Source organism: Gymnodraco acuticeps, unplaced genomic scaffold, assembly GCF_902827175.1.
Source record: "Gymnodraco acuticeps unplaced genomic scaffold, fGymAcu1.1, whole genome shotgun sequence".
NCBI lineage: Eukaryota > Metazoa > Chordata > Actinopteri > Perciformes > Bathydraconidae > Gymnodraco > Gymnodraco acuticeps.
The window spans coordinates 889,088-910,536 of NW_022991575.1; the positions used below are offsets into that span (position 1 = coordinate 889,088).

General features: G+C 42.5%; 1 protein-coding gene across 1 annotated transcript; it reads left to right on the forward strand.

Moving 5' to 3' along the window:
- The first annotated feature begins 1,513 nt into the window (after positions 1-1,513).
- On the forward strand, positions 1,514-21,449 carry LOC117533658 (alpha-2Db adrenergic receptor-like). Its single transcript, XM_034197546.1, has 4 exons — positions 1,514-1,526; positions 1,674-1,703; positions 2,218-2,609; positions 20,151-21,449. Coding segments are annotated over exons 1-4 (1,581 nt in total). The 5' UTR covers positions 1,514-1,525; the 3' UTR covers positions 21,309-21,449.

Consider the following 21,449-nt stretch of genomic DNA (forward strand, 5'->3'; position numbering starts at 1 on the left):
TACCCTGTTATTCAGCTCCTCATCATTATCACCACCCCCTAATTCAATCGGTGGTGACGTGTGTGGTGCCATTGTGCTATTCCTGCCGACCTAAAGCCCTTGAATGCTCTTTAGTCTGAATAAACAGCTCTGAACACCCTCGGTGTGGAAACACTGCCTGGGGAAGTTTGTTGATGTTTATCCAGCAAGCTTCACAGCGCTGGGAAAATAAAACTGTATATATGTCCCTCATCCCTCATCTGTTGTTAAGTAAGCCTGCCTGCTGTGGCATCATGGGATTGCCTCCTGGTCTGCATTCACGTCACGCTGGCTTTTGTGATGTGTGATCTGAGAGGTCTTCACCCTCTGAAGCTGATTTAAACGGCGTGTGAGTGTCACAATTTGTTCAGAAGCAGGAGAACTTCATGTCATCGCTCAGCCCCAGGAGGCTAAATTAAGAGCATCAGACGCTGATTAAATAAAGCCTGCTCACTCTCTCTCCACTCCTTTCCGGATAAATAGGAATTGATTTATGACCACTTAAAAGTTGTGTATCATTTAGCAGCTTTCTCTAATTCCCTCACCTCTTTTATATCCAGTGTCCTCTCCTCTGCTCCCCCAATGTCCTTTTTCCTCTTCTCATGTTCCTTGTTTCCCCTTTTTCCTTCCCTTTCCTCTTTTGTCTCTCTTCAGTTATCTTTCCTCTCCTTTCCTCTTCTATACCCTTGCTTCATCCGCTTTACTTATCGTTTCTTGTTTGTGTCCTCTCCTGTCTTTCTTCTTCTGGCTTTTACTGGCCATTCTGCTATTCTCCCTGGTCCTTTCCTCTATCCTAGTTTCCTCTCCTCTGCCTATTATCCTCTCCTCTACTTCATTTCCTCTATCCTAGTTTCCTCTCCTCATCTTCATCCTTGTACACCCTCCCCTCTATCTCTCTTCTACACTATGCCTGTCCATGTCTCATGTTACCTTCCTTTTCTCCCTCTTCCTCTTGTCTTCTTATTTTTTACTCTTTCCCTTCTCATCATCTCCCCTTTTTCTTTTTGTCTCCCCTCTCCTTCCCTCACATCAGCATATTGAAGCGTTCCTCTTTCTTCCTGTTGTCCCATATTTCTCCTCTTTCCTTCCTTCCACTTTATTTCTAAAGCCCTCTTCTTCACCATCATTTCTCCTGTCTCTCCTCCCCTCCTCACCCATGTGTACCTCCTTATTCCTCTCATTTTCTATATTTCTCTTTCCTTTCCTCTTCCTCACCCTCTTACTCAAAGAGCGCTCATCTCCTTACTAATTCCTTCCTCTGATCTCCCCCTTCATCCACCTCTCCTCCTTTATCCCTCCTTCTCTCATGGCCTTTTTTTCACTCTCTCCCTCTCTCCTCTCACTGCATCTCCTACTCGTCCCTTTCATCTCCCCCTCTGTTACTCTCTCTCCTCCTCCTCCTCCTCCTCCTCCTCCTCCTCCTCCTCCTCTCTTCTCTTTCCAGCAGCAGCCAGTGAACAGCAGCAGCAGCAGCAGAGTCACTCAGCACGGAAACAACTTGCATGAAAGTGAGGAGCTCTGCTTTTCTTCTTCTTACCTCCTTCGGTTTGTTTTTTTGCTGCACCTCTTCCTCATCTTCTCCACACTGTTCGTCCCATTCACTCTTTTATTTCCAGTTATTTCTTATCTACTTTTCAATCCTTCTTTCTCCACAGTGGTCTCTCGGGGAGTGCAGCAGTATGAGGGTACCGTGCATTTTAAATGGGGTTTCTGTCCTTGACTCTAGTAGAGCATGTTGCTTTTTATATTTATTTATTTGTTCTCATTTCGTTGCATCTCACTGGAAATAAGTAGGCCAGTCTAGTTACATGCAGCATGCCATCCTCTGGGCTCAGATGTGCTTATAAATGGATATTTTAAAATGTATGACTTTTATTTTAATCCTAACTTAAAACATGCAAATCCTTCTTTTTCGGGGAAAGATGTGCATCAGGAGATCTGAGATTAAGCTTTATATTTTTTAATACAAATATGACAACATATTGACCACAGCTGCAGTGCAGTGAGGATTTAGAGACATGGATGTCTTTCATTTTTAAATATTAAATATCAAACATTTTTGAAAAGGAGGTGAAATTATTCTGTTACCAAAGATACAGCTTAATTATTCTTTCTTCCACCGGATTTACTCTCCCCCCTTTCTCTCATTCCATTTCTCGTTTCGTCTTTTCTGTTATTTCCACGCTGGCTGGCATCAAGACAATCCATCTGCAGTGAATCCGCTGGAGTTGAAAAATGGGGATCATACTGTCAGACATTTAACCAGGATGGACCTACAGGATGTGTTCACTGAAATGGCCACGATGCCGTCCAATTTACCACCAAACTCTTCTTTGGAGGATGTCAATCAGACCTCCTCTTCTCTGGACAGATCTCCTCCTCTACCTCCTCACTCGCAGGTGGCGTCAGTGTTCATCGTGCTGGTGGTCACGGTCATCATACTGGGGACTGTGGTGGGTAACGTGCTGGTCGTGGTGGCGGTTTTCACCAGCCGTGCCCTGAGGCCACCCCAAAACCTATTCCTGGTGTCTCTGGCTTCAGCGGACATACTGGTGGCGACGCTGGTCATCCCCTTCTCCTTGGCTAATGAGGTGAGGGAAAACACTCTGCTCTAAGACTCTATTTCTAGCTGGTGCTTACATGCAATCAGTATCGGGATATTTCATCTGAGCATGTGAGTCATTGTTAAGAAAACTAACTTTTATATAACCAAAGTATGGAGAAATCCAAAAAGTTGACACAATGAAGACGCTATAAAAAGATAAAAGATGACCATAGTTCACGAGACAATGATTGTCTGAACCAAATGTCATATTGATGGTGGGTGGCCCTACATGAAAAGTGAATATGTTCAAGAAATGTCTTGCCAGTCCATCAAATTATTGTCGAAACATTTTGCTTAAAAATAACAAAAACAGTCAACCCTTTTTTGGTGCCAGATAAAGTCCATAGTGTTCATCTTCTGGGGACAATAGATGTCTGATCATAATTTCCCTCCAATAGTTGTTGTAGTATTTCAGTGTGGACCAACATGTTGGACTGACTGATGGTTCAATCCCTTCTCTTAAGCCCCACGGACCCGGTTCCGGGGCCGAAATCGCGTCATTTGCAGGAAACAACGTCTAAGGAACCTTAACATTTAATAAACTATGAATATTTTATATCCATATAACGGAAAAAAAACTAATTTAACTGATTTTTAAAAAAAATTTTTTTTAAAAACACACAATGCTAACACTGACCCTCTGAATTAGCCCCGAGCGAAAAATGCTAACCTATTACTGCACCGAAAATCACACCTAGCTCCCTTATTACTTATCTTAGCTGCACATCCAACACATACGTTTATGATCGTAAGGAGACACTTAATCTAATGGTGCCCACCTCAACACTGAAAGATACAAACTCGCGACGTTATCAACAAAAACGTACATCAAAACATGTGGCGCTCGGTAGCCAAAAACGCTAACATGGTTTACCTTGGTCTTTGTCTGGTCAAAACTGGTCTTCAATGGCATTAAAACGATAAAAACGATGCTGTAGTTAAATTCCATAGGTTAATCCAATGTGTCTGTGTCCCCTTTGAAATGTTCTGATAATCCATAAGCAATAAAACTGCTTTTAACTACCCTCTGCTAAAAGCTTGCATGCGCAAAGACGCAACCTTTTTTTTTAACATGAGTGTGTGCAGGACGATTTCCCTTCAATTCTATTGGCTCTAACGGTCAGGAAGAGATGTCACATGTCAACATCGAGCAAGGGGAGCCAGAGATATGGAAAATCCACCCAAATGGCCCCAGAAGAGGTTTATTTTTGCTAAATCTGTCTAAAAAGGTCAAATATCACTTGTTTTGCATCAATCTTGATACAGGGTACTTATTATACGTTGTGCTTTGGATTCCTAAAGCTTTTAGTCTACTAACCCATCATCCAAGGTTAGTTTTCACCAGTGGTGTAGTGGGGATTTTTTTACTGGGGGGACGCTATTTTAATTAGATCCAAACAATGCCACACAAGTGCGCACGCGCGCAGTGCACTCACAAAACGGGCAGACAGGTCCACAGAAACTACCGGTAGGCCTATGCTTAATCCTACTTTAGTTATGGCGCGTTTCCACTGCAGGCCTCGCTCGGCCTCGCTCGGTTTGGTTAGGCCTTATTAGGCCCGGCTCACTTTAATGCTGCGCTTCCATTACAGTTTAGGAACTGGGGTAGTTACTATAGTAACGCAGTGTAGGCGGAGCCGTGACGTCATCTTCAATGAGCGCCCCAAAAAACAACACAGCCGTTAGCTCTTAGCACTCAGAGCTCACAGCTCTTCATATCGGTTCAGAAACTAGACAAAAGTTAAACAAGTACAAACCACAGACTGCCTCTGTCATGGCGAATACAGTCGCTGGTTTATTTATGTCTGTATAGGCCGTTGCTGTGAGTGTGGACGGTCGGAGCATATATAACGTTAGCTTAGCCAAGCTCCATTTAGAAAGCACGCATTTTAAAAGGGTTTTTCATCTGCCGTCTGTCTGCAGACTTGTCAAAGCATTAATTCATGGTTTTTACTAACCGGTATCAGTATGTTGTTACTTCGGCATCATTTTGAAACGTGTATTACAATTAAATCATGGTCAAATATGTTCATCTTGTTGTAGTTGTAGCCCCCTTGCCAGCGATTCTCTCTCTAGTTTAGCATACTCAGCCCGACTCAGCCTGGTTGTTCCTGGCCCTAGAACCACGATTTAGTCGGGCCAGAAAAAAGGTGAAAAAGTAGCTACCCGCTGCAGTGGAAACGCGCCATAATTTACAGTACTGCAAAAAGAAGATGAACACACACACAGACTCAAAACCATGGACACACTGGCACATAAATTACATAAACAATGTATAGGCCTAAATTACATAAGCTACAGTATTGCAACTAAGCATGTCTCTCTCTTTTCTCTCTCTCTCTCTCTCTCTCTCTCTCTCTCTCTCTCTCTCTCTGCTCTCATCATCGTCATCTCTCTCTCTCTCTCTCTCTCTCTCTCTCGCTCTCTCTCTCCTCTCTCTCTCTCTCTCTCTCGCTCTCTCTCTCTCTCTCTCTCTCTCTCTCATCTCTCTCTCTCTCTCTCTCTCTCTTCTACATCCAACTCACAGGTTTATCATTACTTTGAGAAAAAAGATTATTAATTTAACCCTTTTAGAAGGGAAGATATGGTAATTTGTTCTGGGAATGTCATTTTCGAGCCTGAAACCTGAAAAACAGGCTTGGGGCCTAACAAGTTAAAAGCCATGCAGCTAGTATACCTAAAAATCCATCAAACACGTTGAAACTTCATCAAACTCCTCCTCTTCCTGCCGCTATTTTACCAAACCAAGCACTTGCTCTCCAGCGGAAAAAATAAGTTGGACACACAAAGTGACAAACTTTGCACGGCAGTTGGGATTCGTGTGAATCCCAACACAATACACGAGAATCAGAATATCACGAGATACCGCTTAAATCATTTTTTGGCTTCAAGTGTTCCTTTTTGTCCAAACCACATGGTGTTTCTTTCCTTCTGTGATGAAGGAGTACTTACTGGTAGCTACGACTGTGGTTAAGGTGTGTGTCCCAACACAAAAAGGCAACTGTAACTCAAAACAACAATGTGGGATCATGAAGCGTAAAATGTAGATGCTGCCAGTGCCATATTATAAACTATATCATAACTGAAGAGGATTTCTTCATTTGAAAAAGAGCAAAGAAAGGCACTCAAGGCTTTTCTTGATGGTAAAGATCATTTCGATCTTCTCCTGAATGGCTTGATCGACAGATGGATCATTTAATCTGTGACTTCATGTAAATTGATCTTAAGTCACCAACCTTTCACAACAGTTTGAATCAGAACAATTACAAATATTTTAACATGAGAAAAAAAACACATGAAATCATCAAATGCGTTCTTGCAATGTCTGCAAGAAACATAGTTTATCAATAATTGCTCATCAATGATGAATTTTGTAGTACATACATAATTTAACTGGAAGGGAACATATAATCAAAGGTCTTTGGGGAAATGTTCATATTTCAATATCAATCATCAAGACAATTATTAAACAACAATGGATTGCTCTACTTGTCACTGCTGTGGTAAACAGCCATGTGGCTGATCTATAAACATCTTTAATTGCTAACCTTGACCTATTTCTAAGTAATTGTTGACAATTTATTTATATTTTTCCTTCCTCATATTGAGGCATGGCACGTGTCTCCTTTCTGATGTTCTCTGTACCCAGTAACAACTTCACTGATTATTGTCCCTGCTTTTCATCAACCTTTAATACTTGAGGTATAGCTTCTTCTGTGTTACATTATACATCAGCCACTTCTCATGTCTGTCTAAAGTAGGCTCTTTACTTTGATCTATATCACGGTTATATTTCCTTTCCTTTCCCTTCCAGACTGAAATATCTTAACAACTATTGGATGTATTGCCAATACATTTTGTCTAGACATTCAAGAAATTCAAAAATATAAAATAAAATAAAATCATCAGCCTCCGCTGTCATTTATGTTAAGTGCTAATATGTTTGAATGCTCAACTAAGATGGTAACATCAACATGTTACTGTGACCATTTTAGCATGCCGTTAGCAGAAAACTCTACGAACCCGTATAGATCATGGATGTATAAAGAGAACTAGCGCTGGAGACGTGGTCTTGTTTGTTCCTAAGAAAGTTGCTCTGTGTCACATTAAACACATTAAACCCCAGAAAACACAAAACTACTCGGATCATGTGTGTTGTGCCGGGTGTTGGGCCTTTTTGTTATTTATGGCTTAAGCCCCACCTCCAAACCGCTTCGTAACGTCCGGTTTTGGTTCAGTAAAATGAATGGAGAAGGAAAATATATTTAATAAATGTATTATAAATAAATAATTGAGGGACAAGGGGGTGAGATTAAATTAATTATACTTCTTCTCACTCCTTTTCGAACACTAGATGTGGGACTGTTTATGTGGCTAATGCTGTAGTTGTTGTTGTTGTTGTTGTTGTTGTTGTTGTTGTAAATGTCACTTTGTTTTGTTTTCTCTTACATGACTATGCACTGCAAACAAATTTGTTTTGCAAATTATTTATTTCACTTGTTCGAAATAAAATGTATCAATCAATCAATCAATCAAAAATGACTCTGCTTTTAGCTTTTCAGATCTAATTCTTTCAATGTTGTATTTAAAGTATTCAGGTGTTTCTAATGAGGTAGTTGATTTAGCTACTCAGCTGATTTCCAGACATCTCTTTCCCAATGTAAGTCAATGGGATAAAGTATCTTTGTGCCCAATGACGCTACAGACTAACACAGAAGTTGTAGTACACAGTTTCACCACTACAACTATTTACTTCCTTCCCACTTCCTCCGGGCTTGGTACAGCCTTATAGAGTTTTCCTGATTAATTATTAGTGATTCCAAACCAGGAATACATTGACTCAAGGGATGCGTGGAAGGAGTATAGAGTAGCCCAACTAATTAAAAAAATAGATATATATACGATTAGTTTAAAAGTTTACATACACTTTTGACATTAACCTAACTTTATTCCAGGGGCCTGTACTATGAAGCTGGTTCAACCTAACCTGGATATGTTTGAGTTAGCCGGTTGGCCTAATCCAAAACATACGCGCTCTCGCTAAACTGTCCGACAACGCTGGCTATCAACTCGTTCGCTCAAGCCAGCCGTGTCCTATCTAGCTAGGTGCGCGTTCACATGAAAGGGGTGGTATCTGGAGCATTCGACCAATCACAAACATGGAGAAGCGTACTGACAGCGCAGCGTCATACTTCCTGAATGAAAAGTCAACTATAATATTAGTCAAATATGAAGAAGTTAAACTTTAAACATCCATGACTTAAACACTTTATCCAGGATCAAAGCCACAAGGTGAATACAGCTGGTAAAAGAAAAAGTGTTTGAATGCGTACATTAACAGGTTTATGATATCACTGCGGACACGAGTGGATCTGACTTTAATTACATTTGTCTCGAGTGTTTCGTCAACTTAATGTGTTGCTTAAAATAATACTTCTGCATACAGTATGTGACACTGTGAGTGTTGCACGGCCAGATACGGCTCAGCTGACTCAGATAAGGAAATATATGATACATTATGATGTGATATGAATGATAATGGGACACATCGACGTCTGCACTCACAGTGCCACGGACTCAGGCCCAGTTCCAGAACAAAATGACTCAGGGTGCATCTGAGATTAGAGAGCGTGCAGTGGTAAAGTGCTATTTTTATAAGTGGGGAGTGGGCTTAACACCCTCTAGGGGGGTCCTCACCTCCTCTAGGGGGGTCCGGGGGCATGCTCTCCCGGGAAGATTTTTTTTTTAAATATTGAAGTTAAAAGCATCAATCTGGTACACTTTGAGAGCAACATGAAGAGATCTATGGATTGGATACATCTCAACACCCATATGAAACAGAACTATACACAGATTTACTTTTTCTTTATGGATATTTTACAAATCACTCCCCTTTTAAGACCGAAATGTCTACATGCATAGCAGAAGATGGCATCTTTTTTACAGGAATATTCCAGCCTATCTCTGTTTTGAAACCATGAGCTGCAAAATGAGCGCCTTACCCCACTGTACAGGCGAGTTGGGTACTTTTTTAAATATACCTGGGCAGGCTCTGTTTTGCCGAGGTCCTCTGGCACTTGCGGACCGCCGAGGGGTGGCGGTGTTTGGGGCAACGAAGACGGCTGCGGCTGCTCCGCCTCCGTGGGCGAGGCGGGCAAAGCCGGCAAGTCATGCGGGAGGACGTTAGTGTCCACGACAGTGGCCGCGGGAAACGTAATGTCCCCATGATCTGAACTGTTATTACCAGTGCTGGAATTGGGCCGGTACTCACCGGTACGCAGTACCGGCACTTCTGGTTCTGACCCATGGAGTACCGGCACTTCTTGCTCAGTACCGGCATGCTGGCGGTACTCCGGTACTCATGCACCGTGCCAGTACTCAACACTCTCCCGCCGTTCTTATTATACATCCATATATATATATACAGCCGCCCGGTACTCAGTAGATGCGTCATGACGGTGCCGAACGGGACATTCTCATCGCTCTAACCGCTGGAGTTTCACAGCGGCTGTCAGCTGTTTACTCCTGTCATTCAAACAGAACGTGCTGGAGAGGGGGCGGGGCTTATCTTCTCCATGTAAATACTGTGGTGGAAACGACTATGTCAAAATAACCTATTTGACCGTGATTTAATAGTAATACACGTTTCAAAATAATAATAATAATAATGCCGAAGTAACAACATACTGAAAACTGTTAGTAAAACCATGTTTTAATGCTTTACAATTTACATACCTAGATGCACGTGTGTTGTGTTTATGCAGTGCAACTCCCACCCAGTGGGTGGCTATGTAGAGTGATAGAACAGAGCAGGCACGCCCCCGAGAGAAGGAAAGCAAGTCACGTCACAAATTAGCATTTCTAAAATGTTAGCGTGGATTAATAAAGTGCAAAAAGACAGCGGTTGTCGCCGGAAGAAACTTCAAATACAGAGAATGCTGTGCCTGTGTTGGAAATTGTGTCTGATGGGGAGCTTTCTTTGGTTGATCCTCCTGCTCCAAGTTCTAGTGCATTAGCATTAGCACTAGCTCCGCCGCCTCCTCCAGAGCCTCTAACGTTAGCTGCTGCTGGCTCAACTGCCACCACCAACACCGGGCAAAGCGATGCACCTGACTGCTGGACAACGGACCAGGTGCAATATTTTTTGCAAGACCAATGCATGGCTCCTTCTTAAAGATAAGAAGCTAGGATGTCGGATATGCAGAGATGTCAAATCTTTGGGAATACACACTGGACAAGGACTGAAACTGTCAACTGAATGGGGGTGAGTGTGCAGTGTCTCATTTCGGTGTTGACAAGGGCAAACAACATGCTAGCCTGAGAAAAAAAATCAAAGAACATAAAGAATCACAAGCCCATGTAAAAGCTGCTGACATCCTTACATCTGCTTCACGTGAAACTATTCAACATCAAGTGCAGTCTATGCATAAATCTGAATTAGACCACCACTATCAGAGTTTTTCGAACGGCATATAAAATTGGCAAACATAGCCGGCCATTCACAGACATGCCAATTGATTTGAATGTACAGAAACTGAATGGGCTGAACGTGGGCAGGGTTTTGCACTCCAATAAAACCTGTGTCGAAATCATCGACCACATAGCTCATGAGCTGAAGAAAAAAATGGCAAAAGACATTACAGAAAACCAAAGAAAACTCTGTGTTTTGGTCGATGAATCTACCACTATTAGTGGTAAAACGGTGCTTGTTGTGTGTCTACGCTCAGCATTAGCTGATGCTGAGCCCGAAACGTTTTTTTTGGGAGCTGATCGAGTTGCATGGAACAACGGCTGATGAAATCACAAAGGCGTTAATGGAGTGTCTTGGAAGAGATTTTAACGAGGACTTTTTAGGTCAGTGTTTCGTTTCTTTTGCATGTGATGGGGCTTCAGTCATGCTAGGGAAGAGAACAGGCGTTGCTACCCAGTTGTGTAGTAAATTCCCAAGCCTGTTTGTGTGGCACTGCTCCAATCATCGTCTAGAGCTGGCAGTTGGGGATGTGGTCAAGGAGGTCTCAGGGCTCAATCATTTCCAGATCTTTTTTGACAAACTCTATTCCTTGTTCCATGCCTCCCCCAAAAATCAGAGGCAGTTAGCGCAGTGTGCGCAAGCAGTCGGACAGCGTCTCCTGGTGATAGGGCGTGTTTTGTCCATCCGCTGGGTGGCTTCAAGTGAAAGGAGCGTCAGAGCAGTCTGGGAAAACTACCGAGTGCTTCATGATCACTTCACAAATGCTGCAAACGACACGAGCAGGGATTCCAGAGACAGAGCAAAGTACAAGGGCCTGGATGATGTGCTCACATCTGCAACGTTTGTCAGCAATCTGGGACTGATGTACGATGCGCTCACAGAGCTCAGCGACCTCTCTCGGCAACTCCAAAAAAGAGAGATGACACTGCCTACAGCAGATAGGCTCTTAACTCGAGAAATACGAGTTTTTGAATCCATGGTCACCATGCCTGGCCCACACATGACTACAGTTCATACAGCTCTAGCTGAGAAGTCCTTCAAGGGTGTTGCCCTGCGTGAGAATGGCAGGCTTGTACAGATTCATGCAGGTCAGTTTTTCCGCAGTATGGTAGAGAATCTGAGACACAGAATGACTTCCACAACCTCCTCTCATGTCAGCACAAGAGAAATCCCATTACATGGCCGGGAGGCCCGGGACAATCAGCTAATCCAGGACATGAAAGTTATCCATCCTGGAAGTTGGCCTGAAGAGGAGTTAGACGTACAGTATGGGGACGTAGAGGTGCTACGTTTGTGCGAAGTGCTGAAAGTGGACAGAAGAGAGGACTGTTCAGGGCTTTCGTGAATACAAGGAAACCAGGGCATCCCGTACACCTGCTGCCATGGAGCCTCTACTGAAAGCAGTCCGAACCATCGCTGTCTCCACTAGTGAGTGTGAGCGGGCATTCAGCTGCATGAACGATATCCTTACTGCAAAAAGGAATGCTCTCTCTGTCAGCCGACTGTCCAGCCTGGTTTTCATTAAATGTAATGGACCATCACTAGGACAGTTCAATCCGGAACAGTATGTGAGGTCCTGGCTGGCAAAGGGAAGGAGAAGTGCTGATGAAAGAGCCTGTCCAGCTCCAGCCCCTGATTCTGATGTCCCCAAGGCCTTCTGGAGCCTTTTCTAACAATGTGAAGTATATTGCAAAGCAGCTCACCCAGTGAGAAGACTTTTGGCATAATGTGCCGATTTGTACAGATCCTGGAGATAGAAGGACTTCAGACCAACCAGGGAGTTATCTGATCAGCTTGGTGTTCAATGTAACTCTTTACCATGGCTCAGACTTTGTTACTTGCAGTTACAGTTTCTCATTTTAGATTGTGCAAATTTTGCATTTGTTTTTACATGTTCTTTGTTCATGCTCTTTATCATTTTTCTGAGTTGGAAAGTTAGATTGCATCATAGTTTACTTTATACATATTTGTATTCTTCAGTGGTGAAGTATATTGCAAAGCAGCTCAGCCATGTGAGAAGACTTTTGGCCCTTTTTCGTTTTTCGTTTTCTGAGTTGGAAAGTTAGATTGCATTCAAAATGTACAGAAATACTTAATTTTGTTAAAGCTTTTTATAAAAAATGCTTCTGACCAGAGCTTTGTTTCCTTGTCATTAATGTTGAACACCACCAGAGGGGCTCTCACCTGAAAGGTCTCTGCTTCATGTGTCTTCAGCAGAAGATCTAGACTTTGATTGCTATATTTTCAGTTAATATTGACCTTACTGAGCTTTAGCCATATCCGCTGCCTATCATAAAAAATGTTAAGTACAGTGAACCTTTCTAAAATATACAGTAGTAAAGCGACAAACCCACCAGCATTATAGTAGCCAAATTCTTGTTTGTGGGCTGTATATATAAAATTGACTTGAAAAAGTTGCTGATTTTAGAGTACTGGCACCTTTTTCATTCCAATTCAAGCACTGGTTATTACCTGCAGTAGATGCAGTGTTACTGCTGGCGATAAGGGCTGGTTGTTTTAACCATTTTCTGATGTCCATCATTGACTGCCGTGTAAGCACCTTGCAGATGATGAACGCTCAGAGAAGACTCGGCACGTCACATCTGCACGCCATAGGACCCTGACCAAGCGTCGCTCCTGGACGTTCAGGGAGTGAGACTGTGTTGGCACAGGTCACGCACACCTGACATAATAACGTTACTTGGCTACCGTTTAAATTCACCAAATAAATGCAGCAGACAATGTTATTTAACCACAATTACAATTTATTTTATTTCAACTATATTCTTCTTCTTCTTCTTCTTCTTCTCTTCTTCTTCTTCTTCTTCTTCTTCTTCTTCTTCTTCTTCTTCTTCTTCTTCTTCTTCTTCTTCTTCTTATCTTCTCTTCTTCTTCTTCTTCTTCTTCTTCTCTTCTTCTTCTTCTTCTTCTTCTTCTTTTCTTCTTTTCTTCTTTTCTTCTTCTTCTCTTCTTCTTCTTTCTTCTTCTTCTTCTTCTTCTTCTTCTTCTTCTTCTTCTTCTTCTTCTTCTTCTTCTTCTTCTTCTTCTTATTATTATTATTACTATTATTATTATTATTATATATGTAATATCTTTCACTTTCTTTTTTTTTCACTTTTAATAAAAAAAAATGTTACTTACTTTTTACTTACTTTACTTTTTACTGTACTTAATGTTACTCTGATCCGGTTACTTATGTTGTGGCAGATATTTAAGTAAGCTTTCTTAACGCTAATGTTATAATAGTCAGATTGCTCTGAAGATGGGAGGTGATATTCTATTAATGTTCACGTTCACACAGTCGGTGATTTTTCTGTATTTCCTTTCTCCTGTAATATGACTTGATCGCTTTAAACTCCGCACACTGAGCTCTGATTGGTCAGAAGGCAGTGCTTTCACTGAGTTGAGCTCTTAGCCTGCAACCTAACCAGGCAGGGGGGTATACTACGAATCTAGTTCAACCTATCCTGGATATGTTTTGAGTTATGGTTGACTTAATCCAAAACGAAGCCGCTCTCGCTAAACTGTCCTACAACGCTGGCTATCAACTCGTTCGCTCAAGCCAGCCGTGTCCTATCTAGTTAGGTGCGCGTTCAAATGAAAGGGGTGGTATCTGGAGCATTCGACCAATCACAAACATGGAGAAGCTTACTGACAGCGCAGCGTCATTCTTCCTGAATGAAAAGTCAACTATAATATTAGTCAAATATGAAGAAGTTAAACTTTAAACATCCATGACTTAAACACTTTATCCAGGATCAAAGCCACATAGCTGCACCTGCAAGGTGAATACAGCTGGTAAAATAACAAGTGTTTGAATGCGTATATTAACAGGTTTATGATATCACTGCCCCGTCCAAGACACGAGTGGATCTGACTTTAATTACATTTGACTCGAGTGTTTCGTCAACTTAATGTGTTGCTTAAAATAATACTTATGCATAGATACAGTAGCCTATGTGACACTGTGAGTGTTGCACAGCCAGATACGGCTCAGCTGACTTAGATAAGGAAATATATGATACGATGTGATATGAATGATAATGGGACATATCGATGTCTGCACTCACAGTGCCGCGGACTGTAGGCTACGTAATGTTACTTTGATCCGGTTACTCATGTTGTGGCAGATATTTAATTAAGCTTTCTTAACATAATAGTATAATAGTTATAATAGTCAGATTGCTATGAAGATGGGAGGTGATGTTCAATTCATTTTCACACAGTCGGTGATTTTGGCCGGCCGTCTTTCCTGCAACGGCAGTTTAAACTGTATTTCCTCCGCACACTGAGCTCTGATTGGTCAGCAGGCGTGGTGCTATCGCTGAGTTGATCTCTTATCCTGGAACGAAAATCCTGCTTCGTAATATACGAAGCAGGATTTTCGTTTAGCAAGATAACTTCTGGGATTTCCGGTACTACAAAGCTGGTTCACTTTTTAGCGGGCTAGATCTCCATGGTGACTTATCCTGGAACCTAGTCTGTGCCATGGATGTATAATAAGAACTGGATACAGCGTGGGAGGCGGGGCCTCATTCATTCCTATGAGAGTTGCTCAATGGCGCATGATGACAAAATGGCCCAACTTTTGAGAGAGCGAAACGTCACAGATTACCCGGCATGCCTGAGAAGTACCCGTATGTGCACTCATAGAGCATGTGCAACTTTAACCACGCCGCCCAAAAGGCTCGTTCACATTAAGCACGTGCAATTGCGTACACGTAACAGCACCGCGCGTTCATGACAGCATGGTACTGGATTTATATTAACGAGGTGGCAGTTAGCAGCTAGCGGCTAGCAAGTAAATTATGCTAAGTTACACATCAATCGTTATGTACTTTTATATTACGCTGACATCAGGATCTAGTGATATCCAAGCAACAGAGCTTCATTTAGCATGATACTTGTGTGGGTTGTACATGAAACCACTTGGTAATATATAAAAATGTATATGTTGAAGCCTGTTATGATCAATTGTGAGTTAAAACGTTTATCTAAAAAGTAAAGCTGATGATGGATTACTGTGGTGGAGTTAAAATAACAATAGCCTATTTCTTTTTGAAATGTGATGGAGTAAAAGGATAGTAACTGTGATTATTCATGTTAAGTAGCCCACAAGTAACTAAAACAATTGCAAGTGCAATAAGAAGCTACAGGAACGTTAATCTACGTCGGTAATATTAACTTCATTTAATACAACATTTACGGTACAATATTTACATCATACAGCCCATGCAGGGGCGGCGCCAGGGGGGAGCTAGGGGGTGCTGAAGCACCCCCCAGGATTGCCAAAGCACCCCCTAAGCACCCCCAAGAAATATGTGTTTTTTTTTTTTTTTCGAAAATTATTATTATTATTTTTATTAAATTAAATTAGAAATATTATTGATTACATCAATGCATATGTGAAACAAACACATTTTTGACCAAAAACATAAAGCCAACACAGGTGATATGATTAGGCCAATGGTCAGCACCCATTCAATTTTTGACCTACCCATAGGCTAAATTACTTTGTGACACTTGATTGACTAACTGTTAGCTAGAGCGCCAAATGATTTGTTAACAGCAAAGTGAAAAATTGATCGTTTTTTAGTCCTTAAACGACCACGTGTGGACACTCAATCAAAACCAACTGAAAGCGAGAGGGATTCTGCACATAATAGGTCTCGTGAGTACAAGTAGCTTACTTCTGGGTCTCTGTGTTTCATTCAAGCCCTGCTCTGTGTGTATGTGTGTGTGTGTGTGTGTGTGTGTGTGTGTGTGTGTGGCACGAGCCATTTTGTGTGCGTGCGTGCGCGAGCGAGCGAGAGAGCTCGCCTCGCGCACCAGTGGGTATCTACCGGAGATCGTTGTGGTTAGCATCTGGTGCTAGCTAGCCAAGCTAATGGATATAAGGAACTTTTTCAACAACAAGGTGGAGGGAGAACTCTCTCCTGTCAGACGGAGAGTCTCAGGTAACCTCAACTCAGGTGAAGTAAAGGACTCTCTCAGTGTTTAGATAGTTAACTTTAGTCTAGTTATCTCAGTGGGTCTCAAACGGTTTGTTTTAAAAGGGGAGTGATTTGTAAAATATCTATAAAGAAATAGAAAGTCTGTTGACAGTTCTGTTTCGTATGGGTGTTGAGATGTATCCATAGATCTCTTAATGTTGCTCTCAAAGTGCACCAGATTGATGCTTTTAACTTAAATATGTAACAAAAAATCTTCCCGGGGGAGCTAGCCCCCGGACCCCCCCTAGAGGAGGTGAGGACCCTCCTAGAGGAGGTGAGGTCCGCTCCCCACTTGTAAAAATAGCCCTTTACCCCTGCCTATATGCCGTGAGCTGATTCTCGAGCCTTCATTGTAACAGTCGCGGGTGCACTGTGTGTGTGTGTGCGTGGGGAGTGTTGCAGTAGAAAATTCAACTGTAGCGCTGGTGCATTAATGGGAAACCCTAAATGTTTGAGCACCCTCTATGAAACGTCAAGCTACCCCACAGCAACCCCTAGAGAAAATCTCTGGCGCCGCCACTGAGCCCATGTAGTATAATATTTTACAAATGATGAATTACAGCAAACATGTGCAATATATCCATTATTACAGCTCCGTGGGCTGGCAGTAAGGCGATATGGTCCGTTGTTATTGTGCATCCATGGGTAAAAGGTACAACTCATGTAGTACTACTGAACACATCACATGAACGTGCCGGGCGGCGCGGTCCCGTGGGTTAGATGCGCGTTCATAATGCAGAGGGAAATAACTCTCAGAATAACGTTATTAGCACATTTTTACAACTTGAGGAACGAATGTTTTTAATAAGGGCTATACAAGTGTTCATACTGGGTAGTTTATTTAGTTTAAAAAAATTATCCAACGAGTTACAGACCATTCTTTCCCCATGTAAGTCAATGGGAAAAAGTGTTTCCGGGCCTGGCAACCAAACGGATGTGCAGTACCGCCGTTTGGCCAGCACGAATATTTCCATCTTTGTCCGGCGCACTTCCTGGGGGCTTGGTCTGTGCTCCGAAGCAGGATAGGTTCCCGGATAAGAGATCAACTCAGCGAAAGCACCACGCCTGCTGACCAATCAGAGCTCAGTGTGCGGAGGAAATACAGTTTAAACTGCCGTTGCAGGAAAGACGGCCGGCCAAAATCGTTAGGCTTGTTTGAGACGCGTTGCGGCTCGCCTCGAAAGTAGACGAGAATAGCCGATCGCAGCCGGGGGAGGTCTCAAAAAGCTCGCCTGAAGTCGGACAGCTCGGAGTCCATGCTCGGAGTCGGCTTCGTCTTCTTCTTCTTCTCTCGGTTTTTTGGCGGAATGCAAACAACTTTAAGGTGCATACCGCCACCTCCGGAGTCGGCTTGACTCGGTTTGCATTTATAAAGAATGCACACATGTGTTTAATCGTTAATGTCAGATATGTACTAAGTAAATACATTTGTTCCTGCTCAAGATTAGATTCAACTTTATTGTTATTGCACATATTACAGGTACTGAGACAACAAAATGCACTTTAGCTTCTAACCAGGAGTGCGACAAGCAGTAAAGTGAAAAGTAATGTACAAAATCTACAGAATAAAATATAGAATGAATTGAATGATGAATAAACAGGGTATGAATATATACACAGCAGCCTGTGAGTATGAACAGTGTGTATGAATATGCTAAGATATATAAAGTATAAAAATGGTAAGCAGTGCAAGTATAGTATAAAATATATAGATATTAATTTCATGATGATAAACATTGTGGAACGATGATGAAAAATGTGAACGGAAGGGAACTAAAACTGACACAAAACAACAACAAACTTTTGCCGAGCCAATTGGAGAGTTTCATCAGCAGCACGTGGTAAAAACCACCAATGAGCGCTCAGCTCGAGATACCAGCGAGTCGTTTCCCATCAAGCATTTAGCTTCCGCAGCCCGTGGAGAGGAACTGCGCCGACTCTCCGCGCCTCGCTCTTAAGGCTGCGGGCGTCTTTGTCCCGCGAGATTTCAACGTCTCATGTAGGCGAGCCTCCAGAGCAAGTCGGACAAAATGACTAACCATCATGCAACGCACTAGCAAGACGTTGATCGCAATTGCGCAGGTCTGCGCAGGTCTCGCTTGTCCCAAACAAGCCTACTGACTGTGTGAACGTGAGAGAAATCTGACTATTATAATTATACTATTATGTTAAGAAAGCTTAATTAAATAATATCTGCCACAACATAACTGGATCAAAGTAACATTATGTTGCCTACAGTCCGCGGCACTGTGAGTGCAGACGTCAATGTGTCCCATTATCATTCATATCACATCATAATGTATCATATATTTCCTTATCTGAGTCAGCTGAGCCGTATCTGGCCATGCAACACTCACAGTGTCACATACGCATAAGTATTATTTTAAGCAACACATTAAGTTGACGAAACACTCGAGTCAAATGTAGCCTAATTAAAGTCAGATCCACTCGTGTCTTGGACGGGGCAGTGATATCAAACCTGTTAATGTACGCATTCAAACACTTTTTCTTTTACCAGCTGTATTCACCTTGCAGGTGCAGCTATGTGGCTTTTATCCTGGATAAAAAGTCTCAAAAAACCCACACACGAATGCACAGCGATCCGTGCACAGAAAGCGGTTTGTGTTTGCAGGTGCAGAGGTTTTAGATGGAAAACAAATATGTGTGGATCAAAAATACATATGTAAAACTTTTTTCTGTATTTGGATTTTATTTACATGTATATGAAACGGAACACATTTGTGTGTGCATTGAAAAACACAAGTGTGAATCCTTTTGCGGATCATGAAATACAAGTGTGAATCCTTCTGTGTGCATGTGTGTATTATGAGACTGTTCTGAGCCCATAAGGATAGGTTGAACTAGATTCGTAGTATACCCCCCTGGTTAGCCGCACAGCATAAGTTACCATGGAGATCTAGCCTGCTAAAAAGAGAACCAGCTTCGTAGGACCGGAAACCCCGAGTTCTCCCTGAAGTTAGCCGGCTAAGAGAAAATCCTGCTTCGTAGTATACCCCCCTGGAAAAAACATACTGCAGAATTGCAAACACAAATGTTTAAACAAGTAGCTCCAAAGTAATGAACAAATGGTAGAATAACATAATGGATAAATGGTTGCAACATTCAGCTTCTCTCCAAGAAGTAGTACAATTTCTGATTAAACCAGACCAAATATTTTCTATTCTAAGAAAAAGTCAACATATCCATTTCGATATGATGAGTAGTGTTACATTAGACACATACATTGGGAAAAGGTCTATGTGAGTTCATCTGACATGGCTGTGGGGGAACGTCAGGTTGGGAACATCTGCTCTACAAAAAGGCCAAAAATGTCAAAAGCATCCATCACAAGTTCCCAGAGCGCAAAGACAAGTTCAGATTGTTTGTTAGGGCATTCCGAGAGCAAGCCATCAACATATTCAATATACAATACAGCAAACCGAGAAATCATCAGGGTCAATATATCGGCCAATATTAACTTATTTCAGCTGTATTGTTGTCAGTGTATATATCAGCTGATGAGTAATGAGCTGATGAGCGTCTAGCCAGAGTATATCTGGGTCACGTGAATAATCCTTATAGCAAATTATTTCTTATGGAATAAAGAAGTTAGTGTAAAAGAGTTAAAAACAATATTTGGCTATATGTATGATATAAATTGAAAGAATGCATAATTTTTTTAATTATAAAGAATATTTGATGATCAGAATTGTCATTTTGTGAATTCATAAAGTCAATGTCTCAGTGGCGAAAAAAATAAATTCTCAGTATAACCAAAGACTACAGAGCATTCTCTATCTATGCCATTGATATTATACAGTTTCTTCCAGCTGTGAAAAGATTGTCGGCTTACGTTTTTTTTGAGAGCGCTTACATGAAACCACACAGAGAGGTTTTACCTCAAACTAAACACAGTAACCATAGCAGTAATGAGGTATTGACTGTATTGTTTCTTTAGGCGCAATGATCCTTAAGGTGCCTCGCTCAAGGCCAGTTTTTCCTCCTTTACTGGGGCTTAAATTCGTCATTAACATATTGTTATTATTATTTATTTTATTTCCAGGTCATGGGCTACTGGTACTTTGGCTCCATCTGGTGCTCCTTCTACCTGGCTCTGGACGTCCTCTTTTGCACATCCTCCATCGTCCACCTTTGCGCCATCAGCCTCGACCGCTACTGGTCCGTCACTAAAGCCGTCAGCTACAACCGCAAAAGGACGCCCAAAAGAATTAAAGCTATGATCAGCATCGTGTGGCTTATATCTATCATCATCTCTTCGCCGCCGCTCCTCATGACGCAGAATGAGGAGTTCTTGAGGTTGGAGGAGGCCGGTGAGACGCAGAGGCAGGAGTGTCTTCTCAACAACCAGACCTGGTACATCCTCTCCTCCTGCCTTGTGTCCTTCTTCGTCCCAGGAGTCATCATGATACTGGTGTACTGTAAGATCTACCGTGTTGCCAAGCAGCGAGCTTCTACTGTGTTTGTGGCAAAGAACGTGGTGGAGCGGCAGCCATCGCAGTCTGAGACCTGCTTTGATGTTACCCCCAGGATGGGTCAAAGGAAGGGAGTGGGCTGCGGTAAATCCCAGTGTGAGCTCGACAGTCCTCGGCCTGCCAACCATCACAGCTCTTCCAACATGGACAGCAACAGCAGCAGCCAAAAGAGAGGGGAGCTGGACGATATTGACCTGGAGGAGAGGAGCTGTGAGGCCGACATTAAAACGACATCTTCGTTCTCCTCGGCTCTTCGCTTCTCCAGAAGAGCCTGCGGAAACGTGAAAACAGAGGAGAGGAAGGACGCAGAGGGATCGTCTAACAGGTTGATGCCTCCTCCTCATCCACCTTCATCCTGCGCCTCTATCTCATGGGCATCATCCGAGAACTGCTCCCACAACTTCCTCCTCCCATCTCCAGGGCCTCACCGCAGCCGGCAGATGTCTCTGTCCAAAAACAAAGTGGCACAAATGAGGGAGAAGCGGTTCACGTTTGTTCTGGCGGTGGTCATGGGGGTTTTTGTCCTCTGCTGGTTCCCGTTCTTCTTCACTTACAGCCTCCATGCAGTCTGCAGAGAGAAGTGCACAATCCCCGATACACTCTTTAACCTCTTTTTCTGGATTGGATACTGCAACAGCTGCCTGAACCCCATCATATACACCATCTTTAACCGAGACTTCAGGAAGGCCTTCAAGAAGATTTTATTCCAGACTAATAAACGCACATAAGCTGTGAATGTGTCTGTGTGTGTGTGTGTGTGTGTGTGTGTGTGTGTGTGTGTGTGGTGTGTGTGTGTGTGTGTGTGTGAGTGAGTTTTAATCCTGTTTTCCACTGTGCTGTCATACCGACATTAAAGGGCTTGCCATACA

Bases quoted from the DNA above. Each gene is read 5' to 3' on its own strand.
- LOC117533658 (XM_034197546.1), top strand. The intron at 1,704-2,217 runs GTACCGTGCATT...GCTGGCATCAAG, and splicing joins GGGAGTGCAGCAGTATGAGG to ACAATCCATCTGCAGTGAAT. The intron at 2,610-20,150 runs GTGAGGGAAAAC...TTTTATTTCCAG, and splicing joins CCTTCTCCTTGGCTAATGAG to GTCATGGGCTACTGGTACTT.